This window comes from Orcinus orca, chromosome 6 (assembly GCF_937001465.1).
Source record: "Orcinus orca chromosome 6, mOrcOrc1.1, whole genome shotgun sequence".
In the NCBI taxonomy this organism is placed as follows: domain Eukaryota; kingdom Metazoa; phylum Chordata; class Mammalia; order Artiodactyla; family Delphinidae; genus Orcinus; species Orcinus orca.
Genome location: NC_064564.1, coordinates 33,979,122 through 34,000,718, shown reverse-complemented (window position 1 = coordinate 34,000,718; position 21,597 = coordinate 33,979,122). Strand labels below are relative to the sequence as shown.

General features: G+C 35.4%; 1 protein-coding gene across 6 annotated transcripts in view; it reads left to right on the top strand.

Annotated features, from left to right (window-relative positions):
* ERCC6L2 (ERCC excision repair 6 like 2) overlaps positions 1-21,597 on the top strand; it is a 154,350-nt gene that overhangs the window by 88,937 nt on the left and 43,816 nt on the right. For 3 of the 6 annotated variants that reach the window (XM_033411421.2, XM_033411420.2, XM_004283032.4), the window contains exons 14-17: positions 3,788-3,940; positions 8,293-8,373; positions 9,793-10,954; positions 16,287-16,441. In XM_033411421.2, the coding sequence (XP_033267312.1) occupies positions 3,788-3,940; positions 8,293-8,373; positions 9,793-10,954; positions 16,287-16,441 (1,551 nt within the window). Of the gene's footprint in view, positions 1-3,787; positions 3,941-8,292; positions 8,374-9,792; positions 10,955-16,286; positions 16,442-17,329; positions 17,658-19,967; positions 20,243-21,597 lie in introns of those variants that run through there. The other 3 variants (XM_049711470.1, XM_033411422.2, XM_033411424.2) reach the window with 3 other exon arrangements.

Sequence of the window (21,597 nt, the reverse complement as noted above, 5' to 3'; positions counted from 1 at the left end):
TTTTGTTTATGTTTGTTGTGATAATGCCTTCACAACATAAAATATATTTTATACTTTAAAAAAATTGCTTATATAGCAACTGCGCTCCTTTAGGTTTGGAGCATTGCATGTAATCTAAAATTTGGCATTCAAAAATTCATCTTTCATATATATGTAATTTATTTAGAAATTAATATGTATTTACAGAAGAGTTACAAGATCAGCACAGAGAACTCCCAATTAACGTCACCCAAATTCCCCAGTTGTTAACATTTTACCACATTTGCTTTCTCTTTCTCTCAGCCATGATCTTTATTCTTTTTCTGAACCGTTTTAGAGGAAGTTGAAGATTTATCACCTTTAAATTCTTTGTTTTCTCCCAAATAAGGACACCGTCCTATTTATATGTACATATAAAAATAGCTTTATGCATTATAAACACTCAATTTTACTGCAATTGAACACTCAATTGTTCTGAGTGTTCAATTGAACACTCAATTGTTCTGCAACTTGCTTCTCCCTTACCGCCCCCCCCCCCCCCCCCCCCCCGCCACTCTCCTCTCAAAAATGCAGTTATCCATGGGCTTCCCTGGTGGCGTAGTGGTTGAGAGTCTGCCTGCCGATGCAGGGGACACCGGTTCGTACCCCGGTCCGGGAGGATCCCACATGCCGCGGAGCGGGTAGGCCCATGAGCCACGGCCGCTGAGCCTGCACGTCCGGAGCCTGTGCTCCGCAATGGGAGAGGCCACAACAGTGAGAAGCCCACGTACCGCAAAAAAAAAAAAAAATGCAGTTATCCAAATCAAGAAACTAACACTTATACAGCATCACCTTGTAATCCATAGAACCCATTCAGATTTCATCAGCTTTCCTGGCAATGTCTCCTTTCTCCTTCTGGCTCAGGATCCAATCCAGGATCATAATTACATTTCTTTTTGTGTCTCTTAAGTGTTCTTCAACCTTAAGTTACCCAGGCTTTTCTGGTCTTTCATGACCTTGACAGTTTTAAAAAATAAAGCCTTTCCTAGTGTATGCTTTCCCTCAACATATGTCCATTTGATGTTTCCTCATCTTCCAACTCAAGACAAGAAGGCTTGACAAGAATGGTACAGAAAGAATGCTGTGCTCTTCTCATTGCATTGGTCAGAAGGCACCTGGTGGTGACCTGATCCACCACTGGTGATATTAACCTTGATCACCTGTCAAGTTTGTGTCTGCCAGCTTTTTGCACTGCAGAATCGCCACTTTTTTCATTTGTAAAATAGTATATATTTTATGGGGAGATCATCAGAGACTATGCTGATATAGTCAGCCCTCTGTATCCATGGGTTCTGCATCCTCAGATTCAGCCAACCATGGATTCAAAGTATTCAGAAAGAAAATTCCAGAAAGTTCCAAAAGCAAAACTTGAATTTGCTGTGTGCTGTTTAGCTAACATTTACATTGTATTTACAACTATTTACACAGCATTTACATTGTATTAGATATTATAAGTAATCTGGAGATGATTTAAAGTATATAGGAAATAATGCATAGCTTATATGCAAATACTATGCCATTTAATAAAAGGGACTTGAGCATCCATGGGTTTTGTTGTCTGTGGGGATCCTGGAACCAATCCCCCCGATACCAAGGGACGACGGACGGCTGTATCCTGTTCCTCATCAAGCTTGTACTCATCAGCCTTAGCTTTCATTGATGATTCCCGCCTGAATCGGCTCCTACTATGATGGTTTGTCAGACGGTGATTTTTCTATTTCCATTATTACTTCCTTTATATTTGTTGGCATTCTACCATAAAAAAAGAGCTTTCCCTTCTCTTCCATTTATTTAATCTGTGTGGACTCATGAGATAGTATTTTAGTAACGGATTTTAGTAACCCACTGAATATCAATTATTTTTATGTTCGAACTCTCATTTTTTGACCAGTGAGAACCCTTTCAAGGGGGCTTCTGCGTCATTTTGACAAGCCCTCATCATGCTTATTGCACTTCCTTACTGTGGTAGGCTGAATAATGGCCCCCCACAGATATCTACATCCTAATTCCCTGAACTGACCTGGATTATGTGAGTGGGCCCAGTGTAATCACAAGGGTCCTTATAAAGGGAGGGGTAGCAGTAGGGTCAGAAAAAGGAAAGAAGGCAATGTGATAACAGAAGCAGAGGGTCAGAGAATGATACGAAGATGCCTCATTACTGGCCTTGAAGATGGAGGAAGTGGTCATGAACTCTTAACATGATGAATATTCCTGTTTTGCTTCTTGCATGTCTTGTATATTGGGAAGAAATCTAAGCATTTTATAGCCTCGTATGGGTTCTTCTTAAGCTAGAAACTAAGCTACATTTTCCAAATACTGATTTTTTTCCCTACCCTCTTGAATTCTAACATGATTTTGTTATAGTTACCCTACAGATGGATGCATCTGGCCTTCACTTTTACTGGAGCCACTTTGGAAAACTTAAGTACAAAATAATGTGCCTTTTATAAGTTTTGTGACAAAACTTTGGTAGGAGACTTATAAAGATTTAGATTAATGCTTACAAATTACTTTGGTGATTATATTTAGTAGTATAGCAGTCTGACAATACAGTGTTTAAGGAAGAGTCAGTAGTAAGGGTAAAATCATAGGTAACTGGGCCATCAAGGCCATCAGTTGCTATTGTGATTCTGTATTTCCAGGACTATGGCCCATATTTCTGGGACGTTGATATAAAACTAATCAAGTTGGTATGTTGATCCATAACTTATTCAAACTTAGGTCCCAAGGGTCTTGTTTTAAGAGGGACATCTGGATATGAGAAATTGATACAAGTATAAATTTTGAATTCAGCCAAACTCAGGTAAAAATTCTAGAAATGATGCTTCCTAGTGAGGCAGCTGTGAACAAGGCACTTAATTTCTCTGAATTTAAGTTCTTTTATTTCTAAAAGGGAGATGATAATATCTTACAGGATTGTAGGAATTAAATGAGAATATAAAAATGCTACACATGTGTTCAATAAATAGTAGCTGTTATTAATAAGAATAATTTTATTTGCGTAAAGTAATTATTATAGTGCAAATCAATCTGATGATAATCACCATAAAGTATCGCTTCTTACTAATCCTTCCATTAGCAATAGATGGAAGTTATTTTTCATTCTTTGTTTCAAGAAATGTTAGAGTGTACATGGGTTAATCAAATTGTATGTACATTATATACAATAAAGTATCTAGTAAATAAAGAGATTACATTATGTTGGTACTAAAGTGGTATATGTCCTTAAGGGTTCCATGTCAGTGTTCTTTCTGTGTTCAGAATTGTTTCAGAGATGCAATGTTGCTAAACAATGATTGGGTTTTTGCTCTTAGTTGACAATGTAACCATGGCCACAATTAGTTTGATACCAACGTGGTTATTATATAATTACTTTAGATTATAATTTAACTTTGGTGATGTAGCGACTATTTCTGCCAGTTTTAGTAGTTTCTATTGAAATAAGAGTCTAGAAAGGAGAAAAGTGTATTCAAATGTATGCCTTTTACATTTTACATCAGGTGGCTAGTCCATACAGATACGATCTTGAGTCAGTTGTTAGAAAACAGATAAAATAGGAAATGTAAGATTTCTTCTTTAATAAAACTGGCCAGATTATTATTATTTCACCATAATGGCAACATCTGCCAGGGAAATTAAAATAAAATTTCCTCCCTACGGAGATTCTGCCTGCTCCAGCTAAAGCTGTGTATATACAGGGAATGCCAGGAAATTCTGACATATTGTTGGAGCGAACACTTCAAAACATCTTGTGTTTTTTCTGTTATAGCAACTTCACTGTGTGGTGGTTGGAAGTGAAAATGCCAAGCGGTATTTTGAAGCAGTTCAAGGATCAAAAGAGCATCGAGGAGAGCTTTTTGGAGTCTATAATCTCTTCAAACTGAGGTCCCAAGGGTCTTGTCTTACAAGGGACATCCTGGAGGTGTGAAATTTTTCTCTGATTTTTTTCAATATTTTAAACATGGATTTCTCCCTCAGGAAAATTGCTGGTGCCTTTTCAGAGAAATTTTTGGTTTTCTTTTTAAAAAATGTTTTATGTTTAGAATTTCTACTTTTATAGAAATAGGAAATGAATTACTGTACCTCTGAACTAAGATTTTCCCCATGCATAGTTATAAATAATGTACATACACAAATTCAGATACATATACAAGACAGTATGACCTCCAAGGCCATTTTCAGACGGTAAAGAGAAATTTATTATTTTGAAAACAGCTGTTGAAGTCAGGAACTAAAAAAAGAGACTTTCCTAAATAAACAAAAATATAAAATGTGTTTTGATTAAAAGTTACCAAATACTCCCTGAGATGCACTCTCATGTCTCATGGAGATTTTTGTTTTCTGTTCCCAATAAAAATTCCACACCAATATTTCAAACTCTCCCAGTTGTGTTCATCCTCAGGATACAGATGTTTCTTATTCTTAACAGGATATTTATATCCTTTAAAAAATCTTTTAAATTCTTTAATATACCAGAGTACTAAGAATATTAACCTATTTTTTAGTTAATATTGATATGAGTATCATAAAATCCTGGACTATCGTTTTTTTCAATCCCATCATCATACAGTTGAGGAAATTGAGTCTTGGAAAACTTAAGGATATTTCCCTTAACTTCCAGGACTTTGTAGTAAAACTTTAATGTACTTCATTTATTTAATAGTACCGTAAAAACAGTTAAAGGAACAATTGGTCCCTGTCCTTAAAGAACTTAGACCATCTTTATGGGAGGTGGAAGAGAACATTTACATACAGAACACGTAACATCAGTAAGCGTATGTTAAGCAAGTTTAGTAGCAGTTCAAACGTGATCATCAATGGTTGGGGAAGAGGAAGGTATATATGATTTGTATGTTGTGAATATTACAACTGTTATACAATGTCTGATGTATATTGCTCAGTTTTTATTTTATAGTAACTATTTGATTCTGAATTGAGTGACCTATTTAAAGTCTCCCTTTCTCTGTCTCTTTCTTATTTTGAATATGCTGTTTCTCTGATTGACTTGTTCTTTCCCATTCCTCTTCTCTAATCAGTAAATAGCCTTGTTTGTCCTCCAGGACCCCCTCAGATCCTACCTCCAACGTTGGGTAGTACTACCCAACGTACTATATTCATGTTTCTAATTTCAAATCATTATCTGTAAAAGGTATTAGTATTATATTACTTGTCCTGTTTTCTGCTATGTATCAAATAGTTTTGTTCTCTTCTTTTATCAGAATAGCCACTATTCCTCTGTTTAAAAAGTGTTAGGTAAGACATTCCATATGACAAGTTATTAAACGGAAAGTTCTCTTATTCTCTGGTTGTCCTAAATATATGTTGTTTCTCCTCCAGGATTGTTTATTGATGACAGGACCCTCCATATCTTATATTTTGTTTATAGTAAAATATGCTTAACTGCTTGCTAGGCACATCATTGGCACTCAATTATTAAATTAAATTTTGAATTAAAATTGCTCATTTGTTATCAGTCAGAATTCAGTAGATTCATGCTGTGCTTTTGGCCAAACGATGTTTTAAAATATTATTAGTCCAAGCCCTGCATAATGGAAACATATGTTATAAAGTAAAAGAAGTTATTTTACTTCCTATGATACATTTTTAATTTTTAAAGGTTTTAGAAAAATCCGTTTTAAAATGTTTTAAGATGTAGAAATTTGAATATATAGAACACTTTTAATCTGATGATTTCTGGGCAATTTAGTTCTATTTTTCATTGACATTCTTTTAATGGTTTCCCTTTAGAGATAGATACTGAGAGCTAATTTCACAAATATTTATTGAGTATATGTTAAATGTCCAATACTATACATCATAGGACTAGGCATACAGAAATGAATAAAATAGACAAAAAGCCCTGCCTACAAAATTTTACATTCTATTTGGGGGAAACAAATAGTAAAGAGAAATATAACTGAAGTTAGTATATTATGATGATAGATTCTAAGGATAAAAATAGAGCAAGTAGATGAATAAGTTCTAGAGATCTACACAGCGTGGTGAGTATTGTCAACAATACTATTATTATATACCTCAGAACTGCTGAAGGACTAGATCTTAAATGTTCTCACCACATAAAAGAATTGATAATTATATGCCATATTAGAGGTGTTAACTAAAGCTATGATGATAATCATATTACAGTATATAAATATATCAAATTAACACCTCGTAGACCTTAAACGTACACAGTATTATATGTAAATTATATCTCAAAAAAAAACAAATAGAGCAAGGAAGGGAAATAGGGAGACTGTCAGGGAAAGAGCATTACAATTTTAGATGGAGTAGCCAAGGAAGGCTACTGTGAGATTGCATTTGATTCTTTGAAGAGACAAGAAAGGAAGAGGTGTTTTAGGCAGAGGAACAAATGCAAACAAAGGCCCTGAGGGAGGAGCGTGCCCAGCGTGATTTCAAAATGGCAAGGAAGCCAAAGTGGCTGGAGTGGAGTAATCAAAAGAGCAAAAGATGGGGCCAAAGAAATGACAGGAAACCAGATCCTACAGGAACTTTGGCTTTGACTTGAGTGATAACAAAAGCAATTAGAGGGCTTCCCGGGTGACACAGTGGTTGAGAGTCCGCCTGCCGATGCAGGGGACACGGGTTCGTGCCCCGGTCCGGGAAGATCCCACATGCTGCGGAGCAGCTGGGCCCGTGAGCCATGGCCGCTGAGCCTGCACGTCCAGAGCCTGCGCTCCGCAATGGGAGAGGCCACAACAGTGAGAGGCCCGCGTACCACAAAAAGAAAAAAAAAAGCAGTTAGAGTTCTGAACAGCAGAATGACATAGTCTGATCTATACTATCTATTCTAAATGTTAAGAATTGGACTATAGAAGTACAAGAGCAGAAGCAAGAAGCCAGGTAGGAGGATACTGCAACAATCCAGCCAAGAGATGGTGGTTTGGGCCAGCGGGTAGTGGTGGATGCCCTGAAGCACTGACAGGATTTGCTCCTGGATCATCGGATAGGGTATGAGAAACAGGAGTTAAGGATGACTCCAAGTCAACAGAAGACTGGAGTTGTCATTTACCTATCACAAAGGGGTTCTGACAGCTTGTAGATTTCTGTTGCTGCCAGTTGCATCTGTTGTAGCCATTTGAATTCTGTTGAAGAGATAAAAGGGAGTTCTCGGACAGAGGCTTCCCATTCCCTTACAGTAATAGCCTCCAGGCACTGGAAGAAAAGATCTCATGGCAATTCAGGAACTCTTTATCATTCTTTCAAGTTCTTTAGGGGTGATTCTCACTTGTTGCCCTGGATACCAGGTAACTGGAACCATGCCATTGCTATATTATAAATATTGGTGTATTCGTAAGTTGGATATTTGTAACTCTGGTGATGATAGTATTATTTCCCCTTGTTCTATCAACAAATAAAGCCTTGAAAAGAGAAATAAATTTATTTCCTCTTGAAGAATTTAATATTCTAGAATCTAGGCCATTAAATATCTCTGCTAAATGATATACCAAAAGCTATAAAAGCATACTTTTCTTAAAGATGTAGCAAGCCTATTATCTAATTAAGATTTTTTTAGTTTTATATTAGATGGATATTTTCATTTTGATGTCTACTACACTGAAGGAATCAATAAACATATTTTAATGAATATGAACTATAAACACACTAGCAATATAAGCTAGAACATCGAGTGCCCAATACCCAACATTATCTGTGGTATTTAAAATGTTGATATTATGTCCTTACAGTTATTGCAATATTATATAATATTTACACATATACAATAGTTATATAGTTATCATATAGACATAGTTATTATGGCTGTCACTACTGGGTAAATTTTTAACATTTTTTCACTCTCCCTCCCTACTAGGGCTTTTAGTGGAGTTTGCTGAAAAATGTTATTAGTTTTCTATCAGAAAAAGTAAGCTTATGATAAGAAGTAAGAATTTTTTATGAGCCCAGCAGGCTTCCACTGTGCCTCTATACTACCTAAGAATTATGAGCATTGAAAAATATATATGAATTCCTTAATTAGCAAATTGAAAAATAGCATTAAGAGAGTTAAAGCAGGCTGTACTCTTTTTTTTTTTTTTTTTTTTTTGGCCATACCACGCATCTTGCAGAATCTTAGTTCCCTGACCAGGGATCGAACCCAGGCCCATGGCAGTGAAATCGCAGAGTCCTAAACCATTGGACCACCAGGGAATTCCCTGGACTCAATTTTCTTAACTCTAAGTTTTAGCATAACATTGCTGTTGTTTATCTGGTTGTTTCTACCCTATATTTTACAGTTATTTGCATTCTTTATAGAGAGAAGGCCAAGTGGAAGCAGGGATCATGACAGCTACAACATGGTTGAAAGAGGAACCTCCAGTACACAAACTAGAAACAGTAAGCAATCTTTGAATCTGTAGCCTAGAAACTCCTGGGAAACATGTATGTGAAGATTTTAAGTTTCTTTTCCTTTTCCTTCATTTTTCAATGTGTAAAGAAAATTTTTTTAAGAAATGTCAAGGACACAAAGTCAGAGGACTGTCAGTAAAATTAATAATTTAGGCTAATATTTCATATCATATCATAAAAAAAAATTCAGGAGCAGTCACCAGGTGTTTACATCCAAACTGGAATTTTAACTATGCCAAAGTGTAAATCCAAAATTAAATGCACTGTATAGGTAACCAATCCAACCTAAATAATTTTTTTTTTTACTAAATAACAAATTAGATGGAAAAATAGCAATCAATGTATATTTAAAATTATTAAATTCAAACACCAAACTCATTCTCTGACTCAAGCAGATATTTTATTTGAGTCCTTTGTCTTGTGGTAGTTTGTCATCTCACATACTACAAAATCTATATTGTCATCATAAAGTCTTTTTAAAAGTAAAGAATATATGTAGAAGATTTTTTTTTAATTGTTGTTGCTATTTTTTTCTTGTTTGTTTTTTTTTTTTTTAAGGGATTTAACTCTAATTTTGTACTAGCCCAAAGATATGGGCTATATGACAACTATATTATGATATAACATATATATATGATATAACAGTACATCATATAACTGTATGATAACTATATGCAATGATAACTATAAATTTATAACACCCCTATAAATTTATATAACCAAGTATGGGGTGAATATGTTTCTAAATTTATAGAAATACATGAGTATCAAATGTTGGCAGAAGTATTACCAGATAATACTTTCCCAAAATCTTTTACTAATGAAGCCTCAGTTTTCAGAAACTGAGAATATATTTAGCTCTAATTAATGTGAAAAAAGTAAATATTGGATTTAAATTTCTAGCAAATTTTACTTCAAAATAGCTTCAATATTTTCTTTATTTATGGTGGTCAAGATCCTATCCAATCTATTTTTAATCAATTAGAAACATTTTCCAGTTGGGAATTCTTTAGCTCCTACAAATTTGTTGTGTTTTTAACGCATGATTGAAAGTATCTGCTGGACTGTCGTAAGCAATAAGTTGTGTGCTTTTCACTTTGAGGCCAGAATCAGTCTCTGCATCTTAGCTCTGCTCTGTGTTTTCCTTATAAATAATTTGATCATTTGATATTCTAGTTTTAACTTTTATTTATTTGGAAAGTTATTCAACTTTAAAAGAGTATACCAGACTGTAATATTAAATCCTTTATGTTTGTTTACTATCAATAAATGTTTTACTTTTAGAAAATACCAGGTAATATACTTGTACATAAATTATCTGCCCAAATTCAATTCCCCTCCAGTGTGATAGATTTGATATCCTTATTTTGACGTTTTCTAATGTTTCCACCATTGCTTCTTATATAGGATGGGGAGCCTGACTGTCAAGAACACAAAGGTCCAGAACAGCCTGCAGAACCACTAGCAAAAGAAGCATGTGATCTCTGCAGTGATTTTAGTGAAGATGAATCAGTAGGAAACTCAATAATAAAGACTGCTAAAAACAAAGCATCTGACTCAAGTAAAGCTTCAGGTTCTCCTGGACAGCTTACCTTACTCCAGTGTGGTTTCTCTAAATTGTTTGAGACAAAATGTGAAGCAGTTGAGGATAGTGATGGAAATATTACCTCTGACGATGAAAGTTCTGATGAACAGCCCACATGCCTTTCAACAGAAGCCAAAGATGTTGGTTGTCGGAAAAGTCAAGACTCTCTTGGTACTTCAAAGCATCAGAAATTCACTAACATCCTAAATCCAAATGGAAAATATATTTTTGATAAAACTGAGATTTTAGAACAGAATATTTCTTCTGAGTCTGATGATGAGAAAAATTTTAAAAATACAGTTGGCCACCATTGCATTTCACAGAATGTCACAGAATCAGAAGATAGTGATATCATCTTTCCCACACAGTACACAACTCAAAGATTCCTCAAGAAGAGGGTAAAGTTTAAGCCACCTGTGGATGGATCTGAAGATTCTGAAACAGAAAACCCTGTAAATATAAGAAATAATGGTGATAATAGAAAGACCAATGTCAGAGGAAATGGACTAATTTCAAAACAATTAAATCCTGAGAACAAGACCCTAAAATCTAATACAAAAAGAAAAGGCAGTAGTGATATTAGTGACGAATCTGATGACATTGAAATTTCCTCCAAGTCAAGAGTAAGAAAGAAAAGAGCTACTAGTTCTCTGAGGTTTAAGAGAAAAGAGGAAAATAAAAGGGAACTTTACACTTTTCCAAAAACAATGGAAAAAACAAACCAACTGTGTGCAACAGATGAAGACTGTACCTCTCAGGCTATTGATGATTTTACATCCTCAGATGATGATTTATCTGTTAGCCACATCAGTGTCTCTAAACAGAGCCATAGACCAAAAACTATAAAAGATAGAATCAGTTTCTCTTCAAAATTACCTAGCCATGAGAAAAATAGCACTTTTATACCAAGAAAACGAATGAAATTTCCAAATAAGAGCATTGTCAATCAAGATCAGATGTGTGAATCAATGGATAAATTTTTAGGTAACTGCAGATATATTCTGAAAACTTTTCTTTGCATATTTGTTTCGTGCAATCAAATAGTTCCTCAAGAGATTCTTGAATTAACTTGAATTAGCTCTGCAATCAAGATGCTACTTTGAGGCACAGTGAGGAAGTGGGTGGTGGCAGGATAAACGGGAAGACCACCTAGGTCAAGATAGAGAACTTTGTCATCTAGACCAGGATCCCTTCCATGTGGCCCATCTGAATCACAACCTTGCCCATACACTACTTATTCTAACTTTTTTTGCATTTTTATGGCTTTATTAAATGTATATACATTGGATACAAATGTGTATCCCTAGACATTATAGTTTAGCCTCACTCATTAAAAAATTTTTATATAGCTTAATGTATAGGATTCCTCCTCCATCCCTTTTGTTTCTTTACAATTTATATGATTTCTCTGTTGAAGAAACCAGGCCAATTGTTTTCTGCAACTTGCATATTGCGGATTGGTGCAGTTGCACATATTTCTCCACCCTCTATATTTCCTGAAAATGAGCAGTTGGCGTCTGACACTATATCAAATTCAGGTTCAATCCCTTTGACAAAACAAAAGTTAGTGTTTGACAGAATGTATGCTGGTTTCTCTCTTTGTGATCTTAGCAAACATTGATGCTTAATGCCTAGAATTATTTATTCATTCAGAGTAGCAAAATGACATTTTCTACTTCTCTCATTTCTTTTTCATTTGTTAGTTAGGATGCTTCTGTAAGGAGATACTTCCTCTCATCTACTATTACTTACCCAGTGGTACAGTTCATATAGAGAAGGCAGGAAAAATAATTTCTTTAACAGCTTTGAGTATAATAAATTAATTTCCTATTGATTTCTTTTCTTAAAATCATTATGAATTAATTGATTCAAACACATTTAATGAGTCCAAATCCATTTCAATTAATATCATTACTGAGGCTCAATTTTCCCATCTTTGGACAGTGGGAGCCTTTAAACATGAGCATTTTGATTCCTGAGATCTTTAACATGATGCTAATCATCTTTGATACCTATCAGGTATTACAGGATGTTCCATCATGAATTTTTTGTCTCAGACCTAAAATCAGTCATTTCTCTAAGAAGTCTTGGTTTCTTTTAGTGAGAAAGTGTGTTTCAAGACCACAGTCTGGTGCTAGGAATGATCATTGCTACTACTCGCTTGGGCCTTTTCAGTGGATAAATTGTTTGTGTTACGTATGTTTATTCGTATGTGTGTGTGTATATATAGGTATATATGAGTTTATATATGTATTTATGTACATGTATGTATTTTTATATATGATGATAAAATATTTCATGAATTCATATTGATATTTCCATATTTGTACTTACTTTGGGGGTATAGAGCTTTAACCTCTTCTCTATCATATTTACATACCACTTCCTCTATGCTGATAATACTGGTTCTTTGGCATATAGGGAACGATTTAATTATAACATTCCATAATTACTCATGTTTTATCCATGTTACACAAAAGTCAAATAAGAAAAATATTATTATAATATAATTCCTAGAAACATTAAGGTTTGGGCGTGGGGTTTTTTTGTATATACTCTCCCATTTCTGCCCATTTTTAAAATGGATATATTATGTCTTCATTGTCAATACACATGAATATTGCATTATACTCTCTCCTCTTAGACTTCATTTATTCTTGGTTTGCAGATAACTATAAATTTAATTCTTCTCATTAGTCAATGTCTCTTATGTCAATGTCTCTCTAGTCATTTTGGTTGTCTGAAGCTTATTTTCTAGTAGATTCCTTATTTCTGTTAGATCTCAGGAAGTACTCATGAGAGTAATATTCCCTGAGATACTTGTTGATAGCAGTTTGTGCCCTTTATACTTAGAAGTCATTTTTTCTGGATATAAAATTCTTGGCTTACACTTTCTTTTCTTAAGTATTTTAAATATGTAGCTTCATTTTCTTCTGGCATGAAGTATTGTGCTATGTGTTCTTTTTTTTTTCTTAGATGCCCAAAGTGTGTTTTTTCTTTTCCTTATTTTCTAGTAATTTTACTAGATTATATTTTGGTGTTTGTCTTAGCTCAGGCTTCTGTAACAAGTTACCATAGACTGGGTGGCTTAAACAACATTTATTTCTCACAGTTTGGGAGGCTGGAAGTCCAAGATCAGGAAGGGTTCTTGATTAGGGCCCTCCTCCTGGTTTACAGATCACTGCCTTCTTGCTGTCTTTACATGGTCGAGAGAGAAATCATCTATCTCATGTCTTTTATTATAAGGGCACTAATCTCATTCATTAGGGCTCCACCCTTAAGACCTAATTATCTCCCAAAGGCCTAACCTCCAAACACCATCACATTGGGGATTAGGGCTTCAACATATGAGTTTTGAGGGGACACAAATATTCAGTCCATAGTAGTCTGTATCAATATTCTCATAGTGTAGTTTCAACTCAGTTTTTATTTAAGGAAAGCTTATTTGTACTAGTATTTTTAGTTACTTGTTCTATTCCTTTACTTTGACTTTCCTCTTCAGGAATTTATGTTATTCAAGTGTTCAGTCTTCCTTGCCTGTCTTCAGTATTTGTCACATTCTCCCAAATCCTATTTTATTTATTTTTCATTTCTTTTTGCTTTTTAAAAATGTTCTTCTATTTCTCTTAAATCAATATCTATTGTGTTTATTCTCTCTTATGTTCCTTCTAATTTAGTCTCCATTTCTGAATTTTTTTTTAATTTCTATGTCTTTCTGAGTTCTGCCACTCATTTCTGAGTTATTCTAATTCTGATTTATGTTGTTGGTTCCTATATTTTATCATTTTCTTAAGGTGTTTTACCTAATTTTGAAACCAATTACAATTTTGTTGTTTTGTAAGCATATCTTTCTGGCATATTTTCATTGTAGGGATATTATTCTGCTGCTTATTCTCTTTACTCATAATTTTTATGAGATTTGACCCTCTTGCTCATTTTTATAGAAATTCTTTTCCCTGACTTTTTTTAAATGAGGCAGAGTTTAAAAAATCTTTTCTAATTTCACAGAGATTCATATTTGTTATTTTTCTATAGTGTTCAAAACTATGATAGGATTTCCTGTTTCTGTTTCCACTGCTTTGCTCTAGACCATCTCTTTCCCTCATCCCTGTTCTTCCTATTCTGCTCATTTTGACTCCATCCCAGCAGTTTTTCCTCATTGTATGGCCCTGGCCTGGGAGCCCTGGTGGGTTAGTTTGGGGAGTTCCTTAGGGCTAGTTTGCCCCAGTCCCTCAGGCCTTCTTACCACAAGCCTCCTGTACGCTGTACTCAGCTTTAGAGAATGCAGAACCTTCCCAGATCCAGCTACTGATCTCCAAATAACCCACTGTGCTAGGGTCTCCTGTTCTCTGATCCAGATGCCACCCTGTCACTTCCTTCTTCCTTCACACAGACCCTGATGCCATGCAGAGTGTGTAGCTATTAGTGGGTTATACCCACCCTCTTGTATTTTAGGGCTAATGGGAGTATCTTGTCATCTAATTTTGTTGTAAGTGTTGTCCTTTGCTTTTGGTTTTGCAGTCTAGTTGTTGTTCTCATGTGGGGATTCAGAGAGATTGAAAAACTGCTTCCCCTTACCACCATCTGCTGAGAATCTGATTAGTAGTTTTAAGAGTTAGCATTGCTTTCAAAAGTGTCTCACTCATTCCCAAAAAAACTACATGAAAGAATCTGATACGTAAGCAAGTTTATATTTTGATAAGCTTTCTTTTGTGGTTATTAGTAGTGTCATTTAAAAGTTCATTATGATATATATTTTGATACCCTTGTAATTAAGTACAGGTTTACCCTGCTCTCTGAAAGTAGAGCCTTCCTGTGTAACTTTGTAAGCTGAAATGGTGTAAAGCAAAGAAGCAATTACCTTAGGACACATCTTGTTAATGGTTGCACAAAATAAATCCAGATAAAGCACAGATGCTCACAGACACAGTCCAAAGCTATGATGGCTTGATGCTGAGTGTCGTTCCTGGGGAAGGAGCTTGGTGGTGCCACGCTTGCTGCTGGGCTGTGTGCTGCCTCTGTAAGGGCTTGCTGCAAAGCAAACACTGCAACACTTCACTCTTCTCCCTTTTTCACAAAAGTGAAAACTCTCTTTGGATTTCTTTCTGTTAGCGTGAAAACAGGTACTAACGTAGGTCTTTTGGAAAAGCTAAGTGGTGTAAAGCAAACTTTCAAGAACTAAGGGATACCGGTACTGGACTATCCTTTGGTTTCTGTGCTACAATTAGATTTTAGGTTTGAGGAGTTATTGCATAAACTTTTTTAAAAGAGCAGCTAAGTTTTGTTTTTTGTTTTTGTTTTTTACTGTGTAAAAGGTGTCAATAGTTTGTGTGGAACTCGTTCTATTTTGAATAATGCATAAAATGTGTCATCAAAATTAAGAAAAATCTGAGTAAATTTTCTACCAGAATCCTTCTGAAGGTTTTAAACTGTTGGTATACTTACTACTGATATTTTGAAATTTAAAGCGAATATTATCTTGATTACTCTTTTACTCAGCTTATTTAACAAACATCTTGTTTTCTCATGATTGGCAATTCTGGTTGAGAAAGGTTCGGGACTAAAACAGCACAAGTGTTGAAGGTCATAATTGAGGTTCATTGCCAGAGCTGTTTGAGGGAGCTTTTATAGACCTCAATTTGAGCCTTCTTTTTTATGACCGCAATTTAAAAGTAAATTATAGGTGCCCAGAAACAAAGCAATAAAAAAAATGTAGCTGTTTTTTAAACTTCTTTCAGATAAAAGGTGTAAGTTAATGTTTTTCATTTCCTAAAAACCTCCAAATCTGGGCATATGTACAAAAAAGACAGTATACAAACAGTAAAACTGAACAAAGCCAACCAAACGAAACTCCCTGGTCATAAACCCCATGCTCGTACTTCGTCACTGTAATCAAATACATGTTTAAAGGAACAGGTGAGGTTAGCACTGCTTTTAAATTAGTAAACTTTTTTTTACATCAACAGAGACAACAAATTCATAGAGACAACCTTCCACTATGGCTTTCCTCTTAGCCAAAACTCTCATTTCAGGCTTAAATCTAAAAATTGTTACCTGATTCAGAAGTTCTTATATTGATGAGAGGGAAAAGTCATTTCTAAGTTAACCTAGACCAATATATTTGAACTCTTTCTCTTTTCAATTGTTTTAAAAAAGAATATTGTGATATTGACATACAAACAATGTTTTTCTTGAGGATTAAAAATAAAATAAGCATAACCTGTTTTTAATGTGTTGCTGATAATTTTTAAAGTATACCTTGAACCATATTGCTTCATCATGAGACATCACTTAATAAACATCAATTACCTCTTAGGTGGTGTTCAGGAAGTGGCTTACATTCACTCAAACCAGAATGTGATTGGATCAAGCAAAGCTGAAAATCACATGAGCCGATGGGCAGCACGTGATGTATTTGAATTGAAGCAGTTTTCCCAGCTTCCTGCTAACATAGCTGTTTGTACTTCTAAGGTAAGTAGAGCATAGGATAATGTATCTCTAGTTTTTACCTCATTTTCACTGAAGCTCCTCAATAGGATCTTCTGTAAGTACTCCCTGAAAAGTACCAACAAGACTGTAAATGACTTACAAGTAAGTGTAAAAAATAGAATACCATTTGGGGCACTATATCCACTAAATATGTTTTATATTAAAAGACAAATCTATATCTAAATGCCTAATAATGTTGAGTTGCTTAATAGTTTCCCTCAGTGAAAGTCTGCCAAAAATGAGAAATCTGAGGGAATCACTTAAATCAGAACCAAAAATACTTTTCATATGGAAAAAGGCAAGTGTATCATTAGCTTTACCTCCATAATTTTTCATCTAAAATGAAGACACACACAAAAACTAACTTCATATAGAGTTTATATTTTTAACAAAAGGATTTTTATAATGTTAAAAGTAATAAATACTTCCTATGGGCTCTTCTCACTTAAATTTGCTGTTATATAGAAATAAGGCTTATATAAAAGTGATATTTTATTTACACACTTTTGTCAAAAGTTTTAAAAAATATTTTCTTCTCTTTGGCTTATTATTCTTTCTTAATTCCTTAGAGCTAGGTGTCTGAGGAGTAGTTTTTCTACCACTTTATGTGTAGAAGTGAAAAATTGGTATTGTATATAACAATGACACTTTGTTTCAAGTTAGTGCTACTTTGGAGAATGAAGGGGGGTTGGGAAATGCTATCTGAACTGTCAAGCTGAGACAGGAGATAGATGGACCCCCAGGGCAAACAGTTTGTGTTTGTTCCTTGTGGACTGGTACTCTGAGATGGGAATAACAGGACAATTGAGAGAGGAGGCTGGACCCTGCCCAGAGGGAAGGTAAGAGACCACTTATTCCTCATTCTTGAAGTCAGGAGACCTCCCAGACTACACATGAGCAGAAAGCCTCCTTGGAGGTCAAAAGGGGAGTGATGCCAAGTGTCCAAACCTACCCAAAGGCCTCTTCCGTAGAATTCATCTTGGCCAAGAGATGCATGCTCACACATGGAAAAATCCTGAGCTATACCAAATATGGACTTTGAACCAGGGGAATCAAAATGACTGGCCAAAGGAAACCCGAAGAAATGCCCCATAAAAGTGATTCAAACTGCCATGAGGGCACTACTCTTTCTCTGAGCCCACCCATGTGTCTATCCACACATACTCTTTTTCTCACCTAATAAATACTTGTTTCACTACTTTCCGTCTTTGTGGGAATTCTTTTTCTGCAAAGCCGTACAGCCAGGGCCTTGTCACTGACCACTGGTCTAGTGAATAGGATTCGGTGCTCTCACCGGCACGACCCAACCTCAGTCACTGGCCGGGAACCGAAACCCCGCTTCAAGCCGCTGCAGGCCTAGGCCACCCAAGATCAAAGCTATCTTCATTTATTTGTACCTCATCTGGTTTGACAAAGGTTTTGGATTGTCTTAATAAAATCAGAATACAAAATTAAGTTCATGACCAAGGAAAATATAAATTAAGACGGAAGTTCAAGACTGGGAGAAAGTTAGAATGCAGGTATATAGGATATACTATACTTTCCCAGATATATTTTTTAAATGACAAATTTGATTGAGTTTCCTGGTAGGCAAAACAAAGGAAGTGAACAATGTATTTAGTGTTTTCTCAACTAGTACATTTAGAAATGTTGGGCAGTTTGGGTGGTCACAATGACCAAGTGCCTGACTGGCATTAATGTCTGGAGGCCAGGGATACTAAATGGCTGTCCTGGGGGGTGGGGGGAGCATCCCACATGCCGAGAATTGTTCTGCCCAAAATGCCATAACACCCTGCTGAGAAACACTGAGCTAAATGATTGTCCTTAAGAAAAAAGAAAAACAAAAAAACAGCTCTTCTAAGGAGGAGCAAAGCTTTTCCTAGGGTTTAATTTGAAAGAAATTTGTCACCTGGCATTTTAAATGGGGACCACTGAATGATCTAGTTAACTGTCAGTTGTTTTATAATATCCTTAGAGTAAATGTAATATTGAACTTTGAAAGGCTGTGCTTTTAGCATTTTTCAGTGTAATCCAAAGGCCCAATTCCAAAATGCAACTCATGAAAGCACTTTTATGACCCAAGTATGCCACTTTTTTATATTCTCATTTGATCTGGGAGTATACCATATCTCAGCCAATGCTGTAGATAGCATTTCTATAGTTTGACTACCTTGTGGGAGCTATATGAACAAAGTAGGCAGAAATGTGCCGGGTTTGCCAGAAATTTACTGTATTAAAATGAAGAGCATATCAGAATCTTTTAAACAGACAGCTAATTTTTTATTAGGTTTTTCTTTCTTTTAAACCATGCCTTTTTTTTAAACCATGCTCTTTTCCAAACAAATTTTAATGTGAAAGGTCAGAAAATTTGGCAAACTCTGTAGTAGATGTTAATGCAATAATTTAACTGGATATTGGTCACTAGCTTATTTAAATATTTCTCAGAGAAGAAATTTACACCCATGTAATACCTCCCAAAACGGACCCAAGAAGCAACCCCTGGATATAGAAGCAATAAAAAGTACCTTTGGAACCTTCGTAAGGAAAATTGTAAAGATGAAAATGCTGGAGGTATGCTTTGCCTTTAGTTGGGGAGGGGTGGGTGTGCGAAGGGATTTCCTTTATCTTTACATTAGCAATACCAGTCGTTTTCAACCTTTTTCAGCCCCAGCATTCTTGAGATGAACAGCACAGTCTCATCAGAAACCTTGTCTTTTCACAGTGATTTTCAGAGTGAGGGGCATTTCTTACCAGGAAACAAATTGGAATACCCAGCCCCTGGAGTTTCTGATATGTCCTTTGAGGCCATATATCTCCCCAGTCACACATAGACCAATTTAGTAGACCTTTTTCAGGGAATATGAAGAAATCTGGTGTTTAATGACTAAATCACAGTGGGTATAAAATACTCAGGGAAGTTTTAAAGCCATTAAGCAGGAAGTCCAGTCCCATGCCACCAATGCTAGCAGGCATTATAGAACAGTCCATATAAACATACTTATTTCAGTGGCTAACTTCTTTAAATCAATACTTGATATAGTAAAATTCTGACAGAATAAGATTCAATCCCTCAGATTTGACCTATATCATTTAATACATCAGGTTAATAATATAGTTGTACTTTAGCATCTTGAAAGCTGGAATGTATTACCTATAAACAACAATCACTTGGGGATGGTATTATAAACTTACCATCAAAAAAGAAAGGTCTTGGATACACACTACTATATATAAAATAGATAGCTAATAAGGACCTACTGTATAGCACAGGAGACTCTACTCAATACTCTGTAATGACCTATATGGGATAAGAATCTAAAAAAGAGTGAATATATGTATATGTATAACTGATTCACTTTGCTGTACACCTAAAACTAACAGCATTATGAGTCAACTATACTCCAATAAAAAGTTAAATAAATAAAAAGTCAAGTCTTGGTATATGAAAATCAGAGTTTTCAGGGCTTCCCTGGTGGCACAGTGGTTAAGAATCCACCTTCCAATGCAGGGGATGTGCGTTCGAGCCCTGGTCCAGGAAGATCCCACATGCCAGGGAGCAACTAAGCCCGTGTGACACAACTACTGAGCCTGTGCTCTAGAACCCGCATACCACAACTACTGAAGCCCACGTGCCCAGAGCCCATGCTCCTCAACAAGAGAAGCCACCGCAATGAGAAGCCCATGCACGGCAACCAGAGAAAGCCCGCTCACTGCAACGGAGAGTAGCCCGCCCAACCCAGTTCACTGCAACCAGAGAAAGCCTGCACGCAGCAACGAAGACCCAACACAGCCAAAAATAAAGTAAATAAATTTAAAAAAAAAATCAGTTTTCAAAATAGTTATCATACATATTTTTGTTGTTCTTAGTTTTTCACCAACATCAAAAACTAAACCTACTATATTTTTGACATAAAACTGCAACCCCTGAGACATACGTCATGCTTTCCTCCTTTTAGTTTAACTAGAAATAAATAAATAAAAGAACTCATATAATAAGACTCATCTTCAGTTTGTTGAACTCTAATATTCTAGAGGCAGAAGAAATTTTTGATTGTTATAACTAGCCTATGGCATGAAGTCTATTCAGGCTGTCAGTTTGAATTGTAGCTCTACCTGATACTTCCTGTGTGACCATGAACAAGTTACTTACCTTCTCTGTGCCTCAATTTCCTTGTGCTTAAAATACAAGTAATTATACTTCTTACCTCAAATGGTTGTTGTGAAGACCAAATGAGGTAATAATACCTGTAAAATGCTCTGAACAGTACCTGACACAAAGTAAGCAGTCAATGAATAATAAGTATTGTTATTACAACCAATGGATAAGACTGATGTCAGGTCTCTAACTCCCCTGGAGGGTGAGGATCAACAAGAACAAATAATCTATAAACAGTTGTATGCAGCTATATTTAACTATAAGTAAAAGAATGGGTGGTACTAGTCCATCTGGGGCTTTGAATTTCCTTAAAAACAAAACAAGAATGTTTATGGTAGATTATTTTTCAAATTTTTATATGTGACTTGTTTTTGTTTATGAAAACAAAGTCACTCAGTACTTTATATTAATTTTATTTTAGGATATTCTGTATTAGAGTAGAAGTTATTAGTAACTTTTCTCCTTAAAGCTGATAGATTTATTTTCTGTTTAGATTCATTAGTTTGTGACTATTTCTAATTCATGATATCTCCATAGCTGCTGACAGACATTCAAATGAGTGAGAGAGCACTCTGCCATCAAACTAGTCCTTTTGCATCTCTATACATATTACTCTGGGTTCTCCTCATTATAATTCTTCTGGAAACTAGAAACTACTTTAATAATATCAGTGAGATGGAATGATGGTAGTGTGTGTTTCTCTTTACTAAAGCTATTTGTAAAGATAGTTAAATTAAGCATTTCTGAAGACTTTTAAAATATTATTTTACATAAATGAGATATTGATGACATGTCAAAGCCATTCACAGAATTTCTAAGGAAAAAAAATGATCACAATCACTGATTTCATCATATCTGGTCGATAGTATTTATTTCAACACCTTTAATGAGTAAATCATTGAACCACACCATCATCTTTGGTTAGAGATATATATGTCACTCACTGAGAGATTTTGCAGCTCTCCCTGTGGTGGTGGCTGGC